General features: G+C 38.1%; 1 protein-coding gene across 1 annotated transcript in view; it reads right to left on the minus strand.

The window, feature by feature from the left end:
- Window positions 1-24,318, minus strand: part of SLC41A2 (solute carrier family 41 (magnesium transporter), member 2) — a 162,146-nt gene that overhangs the window by 119,282 nt on the left and 18,546 nt on the right. The window contains exons 2-3 of the mRNA XM_011975507.1: window positions 10,265-10,433; window positions 6,295-7,016 (exon numbers count right to left, since the gene is read on the minus strand). Of these exons, the coding sequence (XP_011830897.1) occupies window positions 6,295-6,849 (555 nt within the window). The 5' untranslated portion in view covers window positions 6,850-7,016; window positions 10,265-10,433. The remainder of the gene's footprint in view (window positions 1-6,294; window positions 7,017-10,264; window positions 10,434-24,318) is intronic.

Here is a 24,318-nt window from a genome sequence, read left to right on the forward strand (position 1 = left end):
GAAGATATAAAATCCACTGGTAAAATTAAGTGCACTGCAAAACCAAGAATATTCTAATACTGTAATTAGGGTGTGCAATCTGCTCATAACTCTAGTATGAAGCCTAAATCACAAATCTATCAAAGACAATAATAGCTACAGCAACCTGTTAAGAAATAGGCAATATAAAAATGTGAAAACTGGAATAACGAAAGGTCAAAATGGAGGGAGCAGAGTTAAAGTGTAGTTTCTTAGTTTTTTTCTTTGTTTCTACTATTTTCTTTGTGATCTAAGATAAGTTGTCATCTCCTTAAAATAACATTATAAGATTTTTTGTTAAGCCTTATGGTAACCACAGTGTAAAAATCTATAACTTATTCACTAAAAATAAAAAGCAGCAAATTAAAATATGCAACTAGAGAAAAAACACAAAAGAATCACAGAGGAAGACAGTAAGAAAGGAAGAGTTACAAAACAGATAGAAAATAAGCAACAAAATGTCAATTGTAAGTCCTTACTTATCAATAATAATACTGAATGTAAATTACTCGGTTCTCCAATGAAAAGGCATAGAGTGGCTAAATGGGTAAAGAAATAAGACCCAGGTTTCCGCCTACAAGAAACCCACTTCATCTATAAAGATACACCTAGACTGGAGGTGAAGCAGTAGAAAAATATATTCCATGCAACTAGAAACCAAGAAAAGAGCAAGGAGTAGCTATATTTATACTAGATAGAATAGACTACAAATCAAAGACAGTAAAAGAGAAAGAGACCACTGTATAATGAATGATAAAGGGGTCAATTCAGCAAGAAGACATAACAATTACATATATAATACATATATTATATATATATCCACCCAACACCAGAGCTTCTAAGTATATAAAGCAAACATTTATAAATCTAAAGAGAGATAGATAGACTACAATACAATAATAGTAGGGGACTTCAACACTCAACTCTCAATAATGAACAGATCAGTCAGACAGAAAATCAACAAAGAAACACTGGAGTTAAACCACACATTAGACCAAACAGGCCTAACTGACATTTAGAGAACATTTCACTCAACAGCTACAGAAGATACATTCTTTTCATCAGCACGCAGAGCATTCTACCAGAATAGATTATATCTTAAGCCACAAAATGTTCTCCACAAATTCAATAGACTAGAATCAATAAGATGAACCTCAGAAACTACACAAACACATAGAAATTAAACCACATGCTTCTGAGTGACCAATGAGTCAATTAAGAAATTCAGAAAGAAATTTAAGATTTAAAATTTTCTTGAAACAAATGAAAATGAAAATACAACATGCCAAAATCTATGGAATACAGCAATAGCAGTATTAAGAGGAAAGTTTATAACAATAAATACTATGTGAAAAAATTGAGGCCAGGCGTGGTGGCTCACACCTGTAATCCCAGCACTTTGGTAGGCCAAGGCAGGTGGATCACGATGTCAGGAGATTGAGACCATCCTGGCTAACACGGTGAAATCCCCTATCTACTAAAAATACAAAAAATTAGCGGGGTGTGGTAGCGAGCGCCTGTAGTCCCAGCTACTCGGGAGGCCGAGGCAGGAGAAAGGCGTGAACCTGGGAGGCGGAGCTTGCAGCGAGCCAAGATCACACCCCTGCACACCAGCCTGGGCAACAGAGCAAGACTCCGTCTCAAAAAAAAAAAAAAAACAGACTTCAAATAAACAACTTAACAATGCACCCCAAGGACTAGAAAAGCAAGAACCATCCAAATCCCAAATTAGTAGAAGAAAAGAAATAATAAAGATCAGAGCAGAAATAATGAAATTCAGACTAAAAAATACAGATGGGTTAAACGAAAAGTTATTTTTTGAAAAGATAAAAAAAATCAACAAACTTTGAGCTAGACTATGAAAAAAAGAGAGAAGTCCCAAATAAGTAAAATCAGAAATGAAAAAAGATTCATAACTGAGACCACAAAAATACAAAGAATCATCAAAGATTATTATGAACACCTATACGCCAACAAATTGGAAAACGTGCAACAAGGATAAATTCTGGACACATACGACTACTGAACCATGAAGAAATACAAAAAACTCAAGAAACCAGTAACCAAACATAAGCCTCATTTCATACTCTACACAAAAATCCATTCCAGGGAGGGAATGATCTAAATGTAAGAGCAAAACAACAAAGCTTCAACAAAGTAATGCAATAGAGTATCTTAATTACCACAGGGTATGGAAAGATTTCTTAGACAAGAGACATAAAATACAAACTATAAAAAAGTAGAAGGAAAAGAACTATTTCAAAATTAAGAACTTCTGCCACAGAGGAGAGAAAAGGTATTAATATATAGCACTAAAAGCCTCATATCCAAAATATAACTCCTACAAATCTATAAGAAAAACACTAACAGCTCTCATAAATCTATAAGAAAAACAAATAGAAAAATGGACAAAAAAAGCTTTACCAGTAATATCCAAATGGTCAGTATACATCATTAGTCATCACAGAAATCTCCATTAAAACCACAATGAGATACCACTCCACATGTGCCAGAATTTCCAAAAATAAAAAGACTACTGATTCCAAGTAGAAATAAGAATATAGAGTATTGAGATCTCTCATACTCTGCTAATTAGACTGTAAATTCGTACAACCAATGTGGAAAATCATATGACATCTACTAAATTTGAGTATCTCCATATCCTAAGACCTGGAAATTCCATCTCTACATACATACCCAAAAGAAGTTCATGAACATGTGCATTAAGAGTCTGGAAGCAGCCGGGTGTGGTGGCTCATGCCTGTAATCCCAGCACTTTGGGAGGCTGAGACAGGCGCATCACCTGAGGTCAGGAGTTCAAGACCAGCCTGACCAACATGGAGAAACCCCGTCTCTACTAAAAACACAAAATTAGCCAGGCTTTGTGGTGCATGCCTGTAATCCCAGCTACTCAGGAGGCTGAGGCAGGAAAATCGCTTGAACCTGGGAGGCGGAGGTTGCGGTGAGGCGAGACTGCACCATTGCACTCCAGCCTGGCAACAAGAGTGAAATTCTGTCTCCAAAAAAAAAAAAAAAAAAAAAGAGTCTGGAAGCACCATTGCTCCCAATGTCTATCTGTAGCAGAATAGATACATTGTGGTATAGTATATCCATATAATGGATTACTATCCAGCAATGGAAATAAACTACAGCTTCATGAAATTTATATAATGTGGAGGGGAAAAAAGCCACACACACACACAAAAACATGTTCTATACTTCCATTATATAGTTTATAAAGAGTCAAGTAAAACCAAACTACGTGTTTAGGGATACACACTTATAAAGATAAGCAAGGAGGTGCTTACCAGAAAATCAGATTAGTGATTACCTTTGGTGATGGGGACACAAAGTACAGCAATTGGAAGAAGGCACAAGGAGGACTAAAGAAGTAGTACTGGCAAAATTGTATTTCTTGAGCTGGTTGATCGTTATACAGTTGTTTATATTAAGAAAATTCACTGAGATCTATTTTGTATTTTGTATACTCTAGATGTATTACATTTCAATTAAAATGTTTAAAAGAGCACATTCAAATAAAATATTTAAAAATATTTATATTATGTTTCTACAATGTTTAACACTAAAGTTTAACATTATAAAATCCTTAGGGCTAGCACTGTAAAAGTTCATAAAATCATAAAAGGAACTTTTTCCAATTACATGTGTGCTGTTCTCTCAGTATCAGGAAGTAAGTCAACATTACTCCAGATACACAATGAGCTATGTAAATATTCTGCTAAGCTGTACTGTAACACCTTAGTCCTATAGATGTTACCATTCTATAGTTAAATACTAAGTGTTTCTTCAGAATAACTGGTATCTCAATAAAAAATCCCAACCAAAACTAGTCTATCTATTGTCACAGCTGTGATACTACTATAAGAACTTACAACAATTATATTTCAAGTGAATGGAGGTTTGATATCTCTTTGGTACTATTATCTTTTTAAAACTTTAATGTACTGCAATACAGTTCCTCTCATATCCTTTCTCCAACTGATGGTGGAAAAATGTTTCTATGTACATTTTTCATTTAGATAAAAATATTACCTCTTGAATAGCATCTTAGAGTCACAAATAACCTGAGGTTCCTTTAGGGAAAAAAACAATGAAAGATAAGAGCACATTACAGGATAATATGTCTAATACTTTCCATTTCTATGACTGATAAACAAAAACTGACAGAATAAATTATCAAATTTTGGCAATTTATTACTTTAGAAAGATAATTATGTAATAGGTATTTGGTAACCACAAGGCATTAAGAACACCTACAAATCTGCTAGACATGGTGGGTCACATCTGTAATCCCAGCACTTTGGGAGGCGGAGGCAGGCGGATCACTTGAGGTCAGGAGTTTGAGACCAGCCTAACCAACATAGTGAAACCCCATCTCTACTAAAAATACAAAAATTAGCGAGCCATGGTGGTGTGAACCTGTGGTCCCAGCTACTCAGGAGGCTGAGGCAGGAGAATCACTTGAACCTGGGAGGCAGAGGTTGCAGTGAGCCAAGATCATGTCACTGCACTCCAGCTTGGGCGACAAAGCTAGACTCTGCCTTAAAACAAAACAAAACAAAACAAAACAAAAAAAACCGAGAATATCTACAAATCAATAAGGAGCACATAAATTTTAAAAATAAAAGATACAAAAACAATTCACAGAAAAAGAATGGCCAATAAACATACGACAATATGCTAAACATTAATAATAAAGAATGCTAATTAAAACATGATAACATTTTCCTGCCATTTGGCAAATATGAAAAAGATCAAGAAGACTCAATGTTGGCTGGGCACAGTGGTGCACACCTGTAAACCCTAGCACTTTGGAAGGCCAAGGTGGGAGGATTGCTTGAGTCCAGGAGTTTGAGACCTGCCTGGGCAACACAGCAAGACCTTGTCCCCCCCAAAAAATTTTTTTAATTAGTGAGGTGTAGTGTGCCTGCAGTCCGCTACTCAAGAGGCTGAGGTGGGAGGGTCACTTGAGCCCAGGAGGTTGAGGGTGTAGTGAGCTGGGCCACACAGCGAGACCCTGTCTCAATTAAAAAAAGAAATAAAATAAATACCCAATGTTGACATGGACATGAAAAAATAAAAGTACTTATATTTTGACAGTAGGAGTATAAATTGGTACAAATTTTTTAGAATGCAACTTGACAGTATCTACAAAATTTTATTTTATTTTATTTTATTTTTTGAGACGGAGTCTCGCTCTGTCGCCCAGGCTGGAGTGCAGTGGCCGGATCTCAGCTCACTGCAAGCTCCGCCTCCCGGGTTCACGCCATTCTCCTGCCTCAGCCTCCCGAGTAGCTGGAACTACAGGCGCCCGCCACCTCGCCCGGCTAGTTTTTTTATTTTTAGTAGAGACAGGGTTTCACTGTGTTAGCCAGGATGGTCTCGATCTCCTGACCTTGTGATCCACCCGTCTCGGCCTCCCAAAGTGCTGGGATTACAGGCTTGAGCCACCGCACCCGGCCCAAAATTTTAAACATAGATATTAATACATACCCTAATATCCAATAATGCTGTTTTTAAATCTAGCCTATGAAAATATTATTATATGAATATATATCCTTATATTTGTAAGGATAGTTATTACAGCACCAACAAGGAAGAAGGAGTAACTAAATTTTGGTATATACATTCAATGGAATATCATGCACTCAGTTTAAAATGCAGAAAATGTTTGTGTACCAATTTGGAGAGATGTATTACTAAGCAATGAAAATAAGTTGCAGAAAAATATATATAACATTTTATTTTTATTTTTGAAAAAACTCTCTTATGTATATATGTAAGCACAGAAAAAAGCCTGCAAGTGTATACAACAAACACTTCACAATGGTAATCTCTGCAGAGGAGGAGAGTTTTGATTTGGAGATAAGGAATAAGAGAAACTTCATGTTTTATTTAATACCTTCTAATGTTTGAATTCAATTTAATGAGTATATATTAACTTTTATTTTAAAAGTAAGAAAGTATTTAAATATAACATTTTGGGAAGTTTTTCTTTTAACCAAGCTATTTTGGGGTCTGTAGAGAAGAGTTACTTTATAGTCAGAATAACTATTCTTTCAGAATTTCTAAAGGGGAAAAAGAAAAACTCCCACATAGAAATAGATTCTCTCCCAGAGTCAGCATCTGTTCATTTTACCAGGGATAAATTAAATCTAAAGTAAATGTTTGAGAGTAGTAACCTACAAAAAGCATTTTAAACAGAAATGGAATAACAAAAAAAGACAGCAAAGTTAAAGGAAGATGAAAACCCACCTGTACTATATCCAGTACCATGCCAGCTGAAACTGTTCCAAAACCAGCTAACAAAAAGGGCACAAGTATTTGCAATGCCATGATGCCACTGGATTCCTTTGGTAATTTTGGGGTCACTTCTACAATAGCATCTTCATCAGCATCACTAGATACATCTTCATCTTGTAACATGGCAGTGGTTTCTGAAGTCTCCCTTCCATCACAGTAATTATAATTGGCATAGTCATCATACTTTTGGCTGCAGCTTGATGATGCGTGCCCATTATTGGCATGAAAAGACTGCTCTGAGAAACTGTGATACTCCATGTGTTGCTCAGATCTATTACTAAAAGTCTGTGCTGCAGTTGATAATCCATCTTGCCAAATGCCGTTTGCTTTTTTGTGCCTGTCTTCTTGGTTTTTCTGGTAAATTACCGGAACCATACTCAAGAGTAAATTTAAAAACTTGTCAGATTGAATTGTGTTTAAACGTAAAGTCCAATCTACAAAACCTCCTCCATTACTTGGACCACCACTTGTTTTATCGGTAATAGATCTTCCTTTACTATTAGTCATATTGTCATCGCAAAAGACCCTGTACTCCTCAGATCTCAAGCTTCATGAACCACAGCAGATGAATCAGAACCACACGAACACTGGTTTAAATTAAGTTGTTGACTTCATTGTGTAGAAAATATTTCCACTAATAAAAGATGTTCAGAAGTTCCACAGAAGGACTGGATCTGGAAAAACAAATAATTTTTAAAAATCAGATAAACAAGATAGTTTCAGCATCAAGATAGATACTTAAATTCTTACAAAGGTATTAAACACACACATTCTTAAACCAACCCTAAGGTACTGATACTATACTTTGTGGGCTTAAAACATAACTGCTTTGTGCCATACAACTTCTTTGTGTACAGAAATATAATACAGAGCTATTTTTGTGCTCAGTCTTGGTTAAAAGTATTTCTTATCTTTGCATACTTTCTGTGATCAATATCCACATAAGGTCTTCAACTGCCTCTGAAATCCCACAGTGGACAAATGTTTTAAATAAAGTAATGGCTTTTATTACTATTGCAAGGACTCAGAATCAAATTGCTACACCCTTTGCATATGTTAGTACACTACAAAAGTAAGATATATGGCATTATACTTTAAACATTAAATAATAAACCATATTACTTTATTTACAATATAATATACATTTTATTATTAAGACATGAAGAGACAAGGATGATGTTTACTATAAAAACACTTGGTAGGTATCCTGAATACTATATAGGGCATTTATTTCACATATAAAATGAGGCTGGAGTCATATTTGTACCTCTGAGATATAAAAACTCATTATAATTGATTTGGGAATATAATCCTTCTTTCATTTAGGAATAACAAAACTAAAAAGAAATTACAAATATTCATTTAAACCTCCATTTGCAAGCCAGCCAGAAGAAAGCTTGTAATGCACTTATTTATGCCCTGCTCTGTCCATTAATGGTTCTCAGTCTGCTCTGGCCCATAATCCCAGGGGAGGCCCCTGACTGGCTGGCCATTCAGTGACTAGAGTCTCTTTGAAGACTTTGAACTAAGAGACACAAACACATAACTGTGGCACATCAAAGAGTGATGGGCACTGAAGCTGCAAGGTCACCCACCACCTGACCAGGGAGACAGCCTGACAATTGCTGCCATAGCTGGCAAGGCTTTCCAAGCTATCAGGTGTTTCTCAGAAACACCTAGACCTGTCTTATACTTCTAAGAGCATCCAAGACCAAACAAATGGCACTGATTTGATAAGGGATGGGTGGCCCCAACACCTAACTGGACTGCATTTCTGCCAAGCTACACTGAGAATTGTTGCTGCTACTATTGCTTTTAATGAAAACTACTATATTCCTTAGTATTTGTTTCCAATGTCTTAGAATATCCAGCTCCTCTCTAGATAGGAAGATCAATAGCAAGGAGTGGCAAAGGGAGAAAGAGAAGCGGCTATGTAGGACATAAGTGGGTGCTAGGGCCTGGCTCATCAATTCTATCACTCACTCACTTTCCTTTCCTCTCTCTTGTGATTATGGAGAGGTCTGGGATCTGGGAATTCCTTCTGGGGAACATTCTTAAAATATAGATTCCAGGACACCAGACCTACTGACTCAGAATGTCTGTGTTTGAGGTCCATAAATTTTTTATTTTTAACTTCTCCATGTGATGATTATGGTGCAGACTTCCTGTGGACTTGAACTGAGACTCTGATGAGTAGATTAAGCACCAGTTCCCATTTTTGCCACTTATAGGCTGGCCAGTATACAGAGAAAGTTGGTGTTTAAAGAAAATCAGATTTGGCCGGGCGCAGTGGCTCACGCCTGTAATCCCAACACTTTGGGAGGCGGAGGCGGGTGGATCACGAGGTCAGGAGATCGAGACCATCCTGGTTAACACGGTGAAACCCTGTCTCTACTAAAAATACAAAAAAATTAGCCGGGCGAGGTGGCGGGCACCTGTAGTCCCAGCTACTAGGGAGGCTGAGGCAGAAGAATGGCGTGAACGGGGGAGGCGGAGCTTGCAGTAAGCCAAGATGGTGCCACTACACTCCAGTCTGGGAGACAGAGCAAGACTCCATCTCGAAAAAAAGAAAAAAGAAAATCAGATTAATGAAACCAATGGCCAGAGTGAAGCAGAGATGAAACCCTGTAGTCCCAGAAAGAGAGAAAAGGGCAGAGAGCCTTCCAGGTAATGAAAGGCTGAGCTATACATCTGGAACTTAGGAGATCCCCTGCAGCCTTACATGAGTTAGATGGAGTGGGTGTCTGTTCCTTGAACTCATCTACCTTTTTAAAAAGTAGTGAGTATTTCACTGCCCCAGTAGATCTTTAATCAAATAAAATGCAAAACAAACCCCAAAGGGATTGAGCTATAAGACAGTTCTATTCCACAGGAGGACCAGTAATAGGAAACTTCTTCCTCCTGATGCAGAATTTTCAGGATGATCAAAATGGAAATGCAGAGAAATGTGGGTAAACAAGAAAGAAAGATGACAGTGTCACCATTCAGCCATTCTAAAGTCCAGAAAGCTCAAAATCTGTGCTTTGAAAACCTGACCGACTATCAAAACTAGGTAGAAAAATGGAGAGGAGAGAAAGAAAACAAGGGGGAATTTCCCAAGACCAGTCATCTCAGAATTTCCCAAGATCGGTCATCTCTCAGAATATGTGCAAACATGGCTAAGCACGTAGTCAACACTGAGCTGGCCGGTGGGATCCAGATGCACAGACACATCCAGGTCATACTTTTGCTCCTAGTATTCTTACTTTAGTATAAGCTATTCAGAAGTTTAGATGGAGAGATGGATACTCAACCAAGGATACCATACACAGAGACCATCCAAATGTGTACAAAATTGAAAACAGAGTGCCTCCTGGAAAAAGGAAGTCCTGTAAGTGGAGCTCTGGGCTGGATTTTAGCCCACGCTCTGTCCCCTCAGCAAACTCCTTCATGCAGTGCAGAATCTGCACAACCTTACACATCAGACTAGGTAGTTGGGTAAAATATGAAACTGTGCTTAAAGGACATAAAACACATATGGTGGACAGATATTTTTTGTTGTTTGCTCAGCATCTTTTCCCAATTCCTTTAGCTAATGTTATCACCATTACCTATGGTAAATCCATTTCCCTATTCCATGAGATTCTAGTAGGTATATCAATCACACTACCCTACCCTGCAGACCACAATAATGTCAAGTGGCTCAAAGAGGATCTGAGTCCCTTTCTGGAATTTTATATATTTGCTGCTTACTATTTCCTGAGTGCCTACTAGATGCTGGGGCTACAGTAATGAAACAAATAGGCACAGTTACTGCTCTGATGGATTTTACCTTGCAGTTGGAAGGAAAAACAATAATTAGGTAAGCAATTAAATAAAGGAGATAATTTGTGATAAAGGCTACGGAGGAAACAGTTGATTAAACAAACAATAAATGACTTACAGGGCTATTTCAGAGGGGAAGGCCTTTGCGGGAAGAAAGTTCTCATTTTCCTTTAGAATGACTTAATTCTGAAACTTTCTGTCACTATGTCTTCCTCCTCACAAAGCTCCCTCTACCACCACCACCATCACCACCACTTGGAAGAAAGCCATCTACATGAGAAGAGGACCTACAGGAAGAGGGAATCAGAGCTGAGGTAATGAGAGAGTCCTGACAACATAATTAGAATCTCTATACCGTTTAGTTAAAACCCACTCCACTCCTGTTCTTCCCAACTATAGGCCAATAAATCTCCTTCATTGCTTAAGCTACTCTGAGTCATGTTTCTGTCCTAACAGCTGGGTTTTTTTTCTGTTTTTAAATAACGCAGTTTGAAAGTGCCAGGAATGACCTTGATACAAGTATATGCCACAGATCACATATCACCATCGTGCATTGAGGAAAATGTGGGCTTTTAAAAATTTTATCCTTCTTTTTATCTGGTTAATGAATAATTATCAGTTATTTCAATGCTTGCTTATTGACAAGGTCTATTATCTCCTTAAGGATTCCTTAAACTTTCTTCCTTTAACTAAATAAATCACCTGTTATAAACTCTTCTTGCTGAATAACGAATTACAATCAAAATAGCTTTGCAAGTAATCCTAAGCAAAAAGAACAAATCTGGAGGCATCACATTACCTGTCTTCAAACTACACTATAAGGATATAGTAGGCAGGGTGCAGTGGCTCATGCCTGCAATCCCAGCATTTTGGGAGGCCGAGTCAGGAGAACTACTTGAGCCCAGAAGTTGGAGACCAGCTTGAGCAACAAGGCAAAACCTTGTCTCTACAAAAAATACAAAAATTAGCTGGGCGTGATGGTGTGCACCTGTAGTCCCAGCTACATGGGAGGCTGAGGTGGGAGAAGCACTGGAGCCCTGGAGGTCAAGGCTACAGTGAGCTGTAATTGCCTCATTGCTCTCCAGCCTGGGTGACACAGTGAGACTTTGTCTCAAAAAGAAGAAAAAAAATATATATATAGTAACCAAAACAGCATGATACTGGTATAAAAGTAGATATATAGACCAAAGGAAGAGAATAAAGAACCCAAAAATAAAGCCAAATACAACCAACTGATATTCAAGAAGCACACAAAAACATAAATTGGGAAAAGCACATTCTGTTCAATAAACAGTGCTGAGAAAATTAGACAGCCACATGTAGAAGAATGAAACTGGATCCCTCTCTCTCACCATATACAAAAATTAACTCCAAATGGATTAAAGACTTAAATCTAATACCTAAAGCCATAAAAATTGTAGAAGAAAACCTAGGAAAAAACTCTTCTGGGCATTCGTGTAGGCAAAGAACTTATGGCCAAGACCCCTAAAAGCAAATGCAATAAAAATAAATAAATAAATGAGACATAATTGAATGAAAAAGCTTTTGCAGAGCCAAAGAAACAATCACCAGAGTAAACACAACCTACAGAATGGGAGAAAACATTTGCAAATTATGCAGCCCACAAAGGACTAATATCTAGGATCTACAAGGAAGTCAAATCAGCAAGAAAAAAACAAACGATCCCATCAGAAAGTAGGTAAATGACATGAATAGACACTTCTCAAAAGAAGACATACAAATGGCCAACAAACATATTTAAAAAGTGCTCAAAATCACTAATCATCAGGGAAATGCAAATTAAAACCACAATGAAATGCCACCTAACCCCAGCCAAAACTGCCATTATTAAAGTGTCAATAAACAATAGATGTTATCACGGATGTGGTGAAAAGAGAATGTTTACATACTGCTGGTGGGAATGTAAATTTGTACAGCCTCTATGGAAAACAGCATGGAGAGTTCTTAAAGAACTAAAAGTGGATCTACCACCATTCAATTCAGCAATCCCACTACTGGGTATCTACCCAAAGGAAAAGAAGTCATCAAATCAAAAAGACACCTGCACACATATGTTTATCTGTTTATTACAGCACAACTCACAACTGCAAAGATACGGAACCAACCTAAGTGCCCATCAATGAATTAGTGGATAAAGAAAATAAACATAAATATAAATATATACATACACACACACACACACACACACACCATGAAATACTGCTCAGTCATAAAAAAAGAACAAAATAATGTCTTTTGCAGCAACTTGGATGGAGCTAGAGGCCATTATTCCAAGTGACGTAACTCAGGAATGGAAAACCAACTACTGCATGTTCTTAGTTTTAAGTAGGAGCTGAGCTATGGGTATGCAAACGCATACAGAGGGGTATAATGGACACTGGAGACTCAAAAAGGGGGAGGGTGGGAGGAGGGTAAAGGACAAAAACTACCTGTTGGGTACAAAGCACACTACTTGAGTGATGGGTGCGCTAAAATCCCAGACTTCACCACTATACAATTCATCCATGTAGCCCAAAACTACTTGTACTCGTAAAGCTACTAAAAAAAAAAAAAAAAAAAAAAAAAAAATTGTTTAAGTTTTATGGTCGATTTAAAATGGGCATTGTGCATATATACCACAAAATTAAAATCATTTGTTCTGTATTTGTTATCCATCAATCCATCAATGAATGGGGGAAAAAAAGTAAATTTAAAAAAAAAAGAAATAAAATTGGGCAGTTTCCACTGGCTTTAATGTGCTTAAAGAGTGCCATTGAGATATTTATCTCTAGCTACTTTAATAAGTTATACTAATCTAATAGTAGCATAGTGGGGAAGAACCAGTGTCTTTAGAACTCCTAGTATTCTTACTTCAATATAAGCTATTCAGAAACTTACATGGCTTAGGTTTAAATTCTGGACTCTCTTTGTAAACTATAAAGCAACAAATGCTTAGAAGAAAAGATCCACTACTTTATTCCTTAACAGCCAATATTTGTACAAGAGAGATGTTTAGAGAAAAAGAAAAAAGAGCATCTACAACAGGTACAGAAAGTAGAGTGGTTAAAATCGTGGCTTGGGATTCTATCTGCACTCCCATGTTCATTTCGGTATTGTTCACAATATCCAAGATATGGAAGCAATCTAGGTGTTCATCAACAGATGAATCGATAAATACAATGTGGTTTATAAACTACAATGAAATACTATTCAGCTTTAAAAAGTAAGAAAATTCTGTAATTCTTGACAACATGGGTGGAACCAGAGGACATTATGCTAATTGAAATAAGCTAGGCACAGAAAGAAAAATATTGTACTTATGTGGAATCTGAAAAAGTTGATATCTTAAAAACAGAGAGTAGACAGGTGGTTACAATGGGTGGTGGGGAGGAGGAGGAATGGGGAAAGGAAAGTTGTTGATCAAAGGGTATAAAGTTTTAGTTCCTGGGAGAGACAGTTTTTGGTTTATTGTTTGTTCTGAGATGGAGTTTCATTCTTGCTGCCCAAGCTGGAGTGCAATGGTGCAATCTTGGCCCACTGCAACCTCCACCTCCCGGGTTCAAGCAATTCTCCTGCCTCAGCTTCCTGAGTAGCTGGGATTACAGGGGCACGCCACCATGCCCGGCTAATTTTTTGTATTTTTAGTAGAAATGGGGTTTCACCATGTTAGCCAGGATGGTCTCAAACTCCTGACGTCAGGTGATCCACCCTCCTCAGCCTCCCAAAGAGCTGGAATTACAGACATGAGTCGCCGCACCTGGCCTGGAAGAGTAAGTTTTGGTGATCTATTGCACTGTATGTTGACCACAGTTAATAATATATTCTATGTTTCAAAATGCCAAAAAATATATATATATAGATTTTCAATATTCTCACCACACACACAAAAAAAAATGACGTCAGTGAGGTGATGTATATGTTAGTTATCTTGATTGAATATTTTCTATAATGTACACATAGATCAAAAAATCACATTACATATCATATATAGTTATTACTTATTAAAAATAAATAAAATTTAAGAATTATCTAAATTGCTCATGTACTGTCAATAAAAAGATGAAGCATGATTCAAAAATCTTAGATTCAATTGGATGTAACAAATGTTGTTATTTACTGGTCTTGTTCCAAAGACTCTTTAGGTGCTACGGGCAGACAAGACAAAGGCCACTCTGACCACGGTTATACACTGCATAACATTTTGGTCAAGGATGGACCACATATATGATGGTGGTCCCATAAAATTATAATGGAACTCAAAAATTCCTATTGCCAGCCTGGGCGCAGTAGCTCATGCCTGTAATTCCAGCATTTTAGGAGGCCGTGCTAGGCGGATCTCTTGAGGCCAGGAGTTTGAGACCAGCCTGGCCAACATGGCGAAACCCTGTCTCTAGTAAAAATACAAAAATTAGCTGGGCATGAAGGCACATGCCTGTAATCCCAGTTACTCGGGAGGTCGAACCATGAGAATTGGTTGAACTTAGGAGGCAGAGGTTGCAGTGAGCCAAGATCGTACCACTGCACTCCAGCCTAGGCAACAGAGCGAGACTCTGTCTCAAAAAAAAAAAAAAAAAAATTCCTGTTGCCTAGTGACATCGAAGTTATCAAAATGTATGTCATAGCATGAGGCATTAGCCACACGTTTGTGGTGATACTGGTATAAATAAACCTACTGTGCTGCCAGTCATATAAAAGTATAACGCAGACAGTTACGTATATATAGTACATAATATTTGCCAATGATAATAAATAATAGTTCTGTTACTGGTTTATGTATTTACTATACTATACCTTTTATATTATTTTAGCATGTATACCTGCTCCTTTGTGTGCTACTGGCCCAGAAAACCTTGCAGTGGGGCAAGATGGAAGGTGGAAGACAGTGATAGTAATGTTCTTGACCCTATGGAGGCCTATGCTAAGGTGTGTGTGTATTAGTCCATTTTCATGCTACTGACAAAGACATACCCAAGACTGGGCAATCTACAAAAGAAAGAGGTTTAGTTGGACTCACGTGGCTGGGGAGGCCTCACAATCATGGCAGAAGGCAAGGAGGAGGAAGTCACATCTTACATGGATGGTGGCAGGCAAAGAGAGAGCTTGTACAGGGCAATTCCCATTTTTGAAAAACCATCAGACTTCGTGAGACCCATTCACTCTCATCAGAATGGCGCAGGAAAGACCCGCCCCCATAATTCAGTCGCCTCCCACTGGGTCCCTCCCACAACATGTAGGAATTATGGGAGCGACAAGATGAGATTTGGCTGGGGACACAGAGCCAAACTGTATCAGTGTGTGTCTTAGATTTTAATTAAAAAGTTTTAAAAAGTAAAAGAAAAAAAACAAAAATTGAAAAAAGTATATAGAATAAAGAAACAAAGAAGGAAAATATTTTATGCAGCTGTACAATGTGTGTGTGTTTTAAGCTAAATATTATTACAAAAGAGTCAATATTTTTAATATTTAAGGTTTATAAAGTAGAAATGTTACAGGCTGGGTGCGGCGGCTCATGCCTGTAATCCCAACACTTTGGGAGGCCAGGGCGGGAGTTTTCCTTGAGCCCAGGAGTTCAAGATTACAGTGAGCTACGATTGTGCACTGCACCCCAGTGGATGACAGAGCAAGACCCTGCCTCTAAACAATTATTTAAATTAAAATTCAAACAATGAAAAATTAAAAGTTACAGTAAGCTAGAGTTAGTTTAATATTAACAAAGAAAAATATTTTTGCACATTTTATGTAGCCTAAGTGTGTTTATAAAGTCTACAGTAGTGCACAGTAATGTCCTGGCCCTTCACATTCACTCAGCCCTCACTTACTGACTCACCCAGCGCAAATTCCAGTACTGAAAACTCCATTCATGGTAAGTGCCCTATACAGGTGTATCATTTTTTATTTTTTTATACTGTTTTTACTATACATTTTCTATTTTTAGATACACAAATACCATTGTGTAACAACAGGTTTGTACAGCATGTTACTGTACAGTAGCCTAGGAGCAATAGGCCATACCATACAGCCTTGGTGTGTGGTAGGCTCTACCATCTAGGTTTGTGTTAGCATACTCTATGATCACGCAGCAATGAAATGCATCTAACAACACGTTTCTCAGAATTTATTCCCATCATTAAGCCCTTCATGAAGTGATGCATGACTGTATTTAGTGCCTTAGATTCTTGGTATCAAAGTGTGGTCTCGCATCCAATGGCATGGCATCAACTGGGAGACTAAGAAATGCAGGACCTCAGTCAGCTCTCATCCCAATTCAACCTCCTGAATAGAAATCTGCACTTTAAATGGTATCCCAAAGGATTTGTGTTACTTTGAGAAGCACCTCCTGATACATTCAAAAAGGAATCTGATTTATACCTAATATACCAGACATTTGATATTATCAGGTTTTCAAGCGTGAACAAGGATGTAAGCAGTGGTAATGCATACAGCCCTACTTGTGCAAGTATAAACTGCCAAAACCACTTTGGAAAACAATTTGGCATTATCTACCGAAACTGAGAGGCATGTACCCCACAATCCAGCATTTCCATCCTTAAATCCCTGCCCTAAGGAAATATACACTGTACGCCGGAAGACACATGAAAGAATGTTCTTGGTAGCATTATTCATACTAGAAAAAAAAAGGAATTAATCTATGAGAAAGGATAAATTGTGGCATATCAATACAACGTAATATAAAAATAAGGTTATGATAAACACACATTTCAAGAGAGTGCTTACATTTGGTGAAGTGATACAAAAGCACCCAGGAGGTTCCAAAGGTATTGGTTATACTTTTTAAGTTTGGTGGTGGGTACCTAGTGCTTATTATTGTTTTTCAAATTGTGCATATACAAGACTGCTTCAATGTGATTGATACTGATGGATGTTATTATTACTCCCCATTATTGCTCCCCTCCTACAGGAGGATTCTTGTCCCTACCTGTTGCCATGTTATTTGCAGGGACTATAGGAGAATTATACTTCCTCATCTGCAATAGCATCAGGTTTGGCCATGGGACTCCCTTTAGCCAACAGAGTAAGAGCAGCAGCAACACCTACAAACAGAAACAATTCAGCTATGTCTCTTTATCATGAGAATGGCATGTCCTAGGCAGTTGTTGCTTCTTCAGACTGGGTCCCAAGACAAAGACACATGGAGAGATACAGCGACCACAGCCACCCCACATCAATCCACAGGCTACACACAACAGGAGAAAGAAATAAAGCTTTTCCCGGAAAGCCACTGAGAGTTTGGAATTGTTTGTTACCACAGCATAATCTAACAAAAGCTAACTTAAAAAGTGTATGTCTTAAAAAGTAATCTGACCCATAGATTCCTATCCATTTTAGTTTAGAAGAGTTTCTCTGACATACTGAGCACTTAAAGGTTCCGGTCTATGGTCAAGGAGTTTTAAAACACTGGCTTCCAAACATTTGAATCTCAAAAACGTAAATTTCCTCCGAAATTTTACAAAGTCATAAAACAGTCTTTTCCTAAAAAATGAGTATACATTTTAACACCAAAATATAGAAAGGACAAAATCTCAGACTAAAGGGCAGTCCTTTTCACCGAACACATTTAGATTTATGGAAAAGTTCATTTCATGTTTCCTGCGAGAACTTTGTCATAGTTTACCACTGGTTTATAGAGTCATGTCAGGGAATCATTGACTTAAAAGAAAATAAGATCAGACGCTCCTTATGAATTCAACTTTACTTACAAAAATAAAAAAGGTTCTTGCTCTGTCACTCAGGCTAGAGTGCAGTGGTACAATCATAGCTCACTGAAGCCTCAAACTCCTGGGCTCAAGTGATCCTTGCACCTCGGCCTCCCAAGTAGCTAGGACTATAGGTGCAAGACACCACACCCAGCTAATTTTTAAATATCTTGTAGAGACAGGGTCTTGCTATGTTGCCCAGGCTGGTCTCAAACTCCTGGCCTCAAGTGATCACTTCCTCCTGCCTATGCCTCCCAAAGTGCTGATATTACAGGCATGAGCCACCGTGCCCAGCCGTAAAATTGCTTTTTTAAAAAAGTAAAGAAAATGAAGTATATTGTATGTGTGTGGATTTACCAAACCAGAATCTTGGAGAAACTCTGCCTACTGCACTGAAAGAGGCATTCTATTCCATTGCAAAAGTTAAATAACAATGCTTAGGAAATCTAGCAGAGCTGAGAGTCAGGAGACACAGGTCATTCTTAATTACTAAGGAAGGTATTAAATTGGAGTTTAACATTTTGTTTTCTTCCACAACAATAAAAGAAGAAGTTCTAATGCAATCTATTACCAGTAATTATTTCATTTAGTTGAAAATCCCAACTTGTTGAGCAGGTATGTATATTTATATAAACATACTAAAATCCATGGTACTATCACACACACACACACACTCACACACACATACAGACACACCCAGAAATTGACTCTTTATGGTCATTATATATTCTTACTTTTGCCACTCTGCAAGTGTTCTTTTCATTTTTTCTTTATACCTCCTCTCTATGTTTCTGTTTGCTATTTTTTTTTAAAGGCTCACCTCTAAAATGGAATGAAAGTATCAAAGTATCTGAAAGTATCTTTTTTTTTTTTTTTTTTTTTGCTAAAATACATAGTTAGCTCCTGGCCGGGCATGGTAGTTCGTTCATGCCTGTAATCCCAGCACTTTGGAGGGCCAAGGCAGGTGGATCACCTGAGGTCAGGAGTTCGAGACTAGCCTGGCCAATAGGGTGAAACCCCATCTCTACTAAAAATACAAAAAATTAGCTAGGCATGGTGGTAGACACCTGTAATCCCAGCTACTCGGGAGGCTGAGGCAGGAGAATCGCTTGAACCCAGGAGGCAGGGTTGCAGTGAGCCGAGATCATACCACTGCACTCCAGCCTGGACAACAGAGCAAGACTCCATCTAAAAAAAAGTAAAAATTAAAAAAAAATAAAAATAAGAAAAGTTAGCTCCTAAGAAAAATCTTGACTTTTTTGCTTAACCTAGAAACTTTCCACTGAAACTGAATTCAAGAACTCACATAGGTTTAATTTAGGAAACAGACAGTGATGTCAAACTTTCTTAACAAGTTGGGGAACATGGAAGAGAGGTGAAAGGACAATTAACTGTCATGTCAGTAACACTGAATTGCTGTAAACCGGATGGTCCTGAATTATCTGCACAAACACGAGCGCTTGAGACATCACAGACACAATTTAGCTACTGATACCCCAAAGCTAGCTGATTCCATAAAACAATTGCTCAGTTCTAGGGTTGCCCACTGATAGAAAAGAATAATGTCATAACATTTATCAATCCTAAAGTTTCTACATGCCTAAACATTTGTAAAGGATTTGTTTAAGCCTACAGAAGAAATAACAGATACATTGAATAAATCCTCTATATAATAAATCCTCAATACACCTAAAATAATTTTTGAAATAAAACCAGACCCAGAGCCACTGATTTTGTTCTCAGAATCACAACCCTCAACTCCAGCCTCCCAAAAAAAATTAATATAAATTTTTAAAGGAATTTTTATTTGGAAGAAGGATACATCAGAAGCAACCCAATGAATCAACTCAAACACAATCCAGTTAAACCAACTCTTAACTGAGAAAATATTGACAGAATAAATATGCTACGTGTCCAAAGACCTAAGTAGATTGCATAAACAGAGTACAGTTCATTCTATCAGTTAGATTATATCTAGCTCCTATCAAACCAGGCGACTGAAAAGTGAAAAATATCAAATAGTTAATGCATGTGGGGCTTAAAACCTAGATGATGGGTTGATAGGTACAGTAAATCACCATGGCACACGTAAACCTATGTAAGAAAACTGCACATTCTGCACATGTCTCCCAGAACTTAAAGTAAAATTAAATTTTAAAAAGTGAAAAATAATTCAATCATTTAACTTGGAATTCTGATTACACTGAGAGCGATGAATAAACAGTTTTTATAATACAGGAACAAACAATTAACAAAAGTATTAGCACTGCTGTCTGAGACAAGTCAACCAGTAGATGGATGGCAAACAAGGTGAATTAGAGAACTCTATTTTGAAGTTGAGAAAGTGCTTTTAAACAACAAAAAAAGAGAGGTATATTTATTTCCCCTACTCTATCTTAAACATTTATTACATGTATCTTATTTTTTAAAAACTACCAAACACTTAATGACTCTCTCTTACAATTGACATGTGGCAGGGCACAGTGACTCACACCTGTAATCCTAGAACTTTGGGAGGCCGAGGCAGGTGGATCGCTTGAGCCAGGGAGTTTGAGACCAGCCTGAGCAACATGGCAGAAACCCAACTCTAAATAAATACAAAAATTAGCCAGGCATGGTGGCGCATGCCTGTATTCTCAGCTACTCCGGAGACTGAGGTGGGACGATCACCTGAGCCTGAGAAGTCAAAGCTGTAGTAAGCCATGATCGTGTCACTGCACTCCAGCCTGGGCTACAGAGTGAGATCTTGTCTCAAAAAAAAAAAAAAAAAAGGGCTACAGAGTCTCAAAACAAAGAAAAAAAAGACACAATTCATAAATGTCCTGCAAATGATTTCAGAGAACTTTACATCCTCATCACTCAGCACCTCCTCTCCTATACAGTCACGGGAACGTTCATTTAGAAATTACAGCTATAGAAGGCCTTGCTACTTAAAAATAGTATTTTTGCTTTTCTTCAATAAAAATTGAGCCAGCTCTTTTTACTTTAGCAGTGAGGAAACTTACAGCTACATCTGAGACTCAAATTTCATAATTGACTTACTCATCTAATGGTATACTCCTAGTTTTATTTTTTCTGGTACTCTGTAAGTTGTATTATTTATGTTTTATTCTTATGTACTCTATCTTGTTATACAGAGTCAGCTTATAAAAAATACCTACAAGAAATAGTGAGTTCCCTGGCACTTATAAATCTGAAATAGCTAAATTTAGAAACTAAATAACTGCAGTTCATTAGCATTTCAAATGAGTAGAAATTGTTATTCAGGATTCATATAAAAGTATACTTTCATACTTTATCCTTAACACATTTTTATACTCTCACAGTTCAATTTTTAAAACGCAAAACCCACTCTGGGACCAAATTAAAATACACACTTGACTCTGTATAATTAAACTGAAAGTTAAAAGGTTCCAGAATTTTAAGGTGCAGAAAAGATGCCAATGGGTTAAAGTTTAAAAGGACAAAAAAGCAAAAATCTTCTTTTTAAGAGAGAAAGGCAGAAAGGGAGCCAACGTATCAATGTTTAGAAGAAAAACAAAATTATCTTTTTAAGAAAAGTAAATTATGTTAATCAATCCGGAATCGTCGCTGAGAAAGTTAAAGAAATTCGAAATTGAATACAATGTAGAGCAGAGGAGCTTCAAAACACTGGACCCTGGGGCCTCCTTAGCCAATGGATGCCCTGGATTCTCCCCTTCTTAGGACCTCTAGCAGCTATAATATTGTTATTCCTCTTTGGACCCCGTATCTTTAACCTCCTTGTTAAGTTTGTCTCTTCCAGAATCTAAGCTGTAAAGCTACAAATTGTTCTTCAAATGGAGCCCCAGATGCAGTCCATAACTAAGATCTACCCAGGACCCCTGGACCAGCCTGCTAGCCCATGCTCCGATGTTAATGACATTGAAGGCACCCTTCCCAAGGAAATCTCAACAGCACAACCCCTATTACACCCCAATTCAGCAGGAAGCAGCTAGAGCAGTCGTCAGCCAACCTCCCCAACAGCACTTGGGTTTTCCAAGTTGAGAGGGGGAACTGAGAGACAGGACTAGCTAGATTTCCTAGGCCAACTAGGAATCCCTAAGCCTAGCTGGGAAGGTGACTGCATCCACCTTTAAAGACGGGGCTTGCAACTTAGCTCACACCCAAACAATCAGGTGGTAAAGAGAGCTCACTAAAATGCTAATTAGGCAAAAACAGGAGGTAAAGAAATAGCCAATCATCTATCACCTGACAGCACAGTGGGAGGGACAATGATCGGGATATAAAACCAGGCAGTCGAGCCAGCAACGGCTACCCTCTTTGGGTCCCCTCCCTTTGTATGGGAGCTCTGTTTTCACTCTATTAAATTTTGTAACTGCGGGAAAAAAAAATGTAAAAGAAAACAATTACTTGCCATCTGTAAGGTTATCATTTTTATTCTACAATCTTAGACCACGAATATCTCATAATTTTCACGGCTATCACATCTTAAATACTTACTTGGAGCACTCATCCACTAAGCCCTTCTCTTTCCCCTATCCCCAGAGAGAAGTAGCACTCTACCATGAACTGGTGGCACTGAAGCACATTACCTCCCATTAGATGATAAAGTGGGCAGCCTCCACACCGAGGTCTTCCTCAGGTGGTGGCCTAACATCACCTTCCCTCTCTGGGACACCTTCGTAATGGCACCACCCAGGGGATGAGGCCAATCTTCTACCTTCCCCAAACTGCACTTTCCGTAAATCAGTTCAAGTGCACCAACTCATCACAAGAGACTAAATTGAGATTACGTAAATCACAGGTACACAGTATCATGCTACTCAATTATCTGGGCATCAAGTTGCAACAATGACCTAACTCTGAGTTCTTTACTCCTGCAATCAAGTTTCTCTTCTACCCTTTGGTCAGGGCTGAGCACTATTTCATTCAAATGGCAGTTTGTGGGTTTGTTTTCAAAAGAACTCTTTTCTGGAGGGTTCTAAGCCCAAAATGAAATTTAGGCTAAAACTATTCTCAAAACCACCCCAAACCACCCCAAAGGCCAATTTAGCTGTCATATAGTGATCTTTGCTCATAAAAATTCCCAACTACCCTTCTTTCCCGGATTATTTAAAAGTGTGTTTCTAATATCCACTGGCATAGAGTTCTCTCCCATTAATTTTTTTCATAAAAGTAATATGTATTCAGTGTAAAAAGAAAAAGAAAAAAAGAGGTCAGGCATGGTGGCTCATGTCTGTAATCCTAGCACTTTGGGAGGCCAAAGTGGGCAGATCACCTGAGGTCAGGAGTTCGAGATCAGCCTGGCCAATACAACATTTTTGTATTTTGTCTCTACTAAAAATACAAAAATTTGCCAGGCATGATGTCGCACACCTGTAATCCCAGCTACTCCAGAGGCTGAGGCAGGAGAATCGTTTGAACCCAGGAGGCGAGGCTGCAGTGAGCTGAGATCACACCACTGCACTCCAGCCCGGACAACAGAGCAAGACTCCATCTCAAAGAAAATAATAAATAAAAATAATAAATAATGAAAAGAAAAGAAGGCTGGGAACAGTAGCTCACACCTGTATTCCCAGCACTTTGGGAGGCCGAGGCGGGCGGATCACAAGGTCAGGAGATTGAGATCATCCTGGCTAACATGGTGGAACTCTGTCTCTACTAAAAATACAAAAAATTAGCTGGGCGTGGTGGCGGGCGTCTGTAGTTCCAGCTACTCAGGAGACTGAGGCAGGAGAATGGCGTGAGCGTGGGAGGTGGAGCCTGTAGTGAGCCAAGATCGCACCACTGCACACCAGCATGGGCAACAGAGCAAGACTCCATCTCAAAAAAAAAAAAGGAAAAGAAAAGAAAAAGAAACAACAAAAGATAAACAAAAACTGTTTTTCCTGAAAATCCACCATCCAGAGATAGTCATTGATGACATATTGGTATATATAAATTTATTATATTTTTTCCAAATACACGTTTAAAACAAAAATAGGCTCACATTAGACATACTGCTTTCCACCCTGCTTTTTCCATTTCAGAACATATCCAAAAAATTTTCTCAATCAATATTCTACAGTTATCTTTAAATAAAAGGTGACAGCCTTCATTCAATTAATACATCCTAAATACTTTCAGACAATTCAGAATTCTGCTGTACTCCATTTTTTCATAGCCATAATTCACTTATATCTTATATTGGTTACATACTTGTGAATAAATAACTACAAATGAACCATCAACCTCCAAGGTGAAGCAAGGTGATACACCAAGTCCATGGTGTATTTTCCCTTCAATCCATCACATACAATTCAAAGTGAAAATAATGCCAAACAAAACAAGTATAAGAGTCACAAAAAGGTGCAGGGCGCAGTGGCTCATGGCTGTAATCCCTGCACTTTGGGAGGCTGAGGCGGGTGGATCACGAGGTCAGGAGATCGAGACCATCCTGGCTAACACGGTGAAACCCCGTGTCTACTAAAAATAC

The sequence above is a fragment of the Mandrillus leucophaeus genome, unplaced genomic scaffold (genome assembly GCF_000951045.1).
Source record: "Mandrillus leucophaeus isolate KB7577 unplaced genomic scaffold, Mleu.le_1.0 Scaffold157, whole genome shotgun sequence".
In the NCBI taxonomy this organism is placed as follows: Eukaryota; Metazoa; Chordata; class Mammalia; order Primates; family Cercopithecidae; genus Mandrillus; species Mandrillus leucophaeus.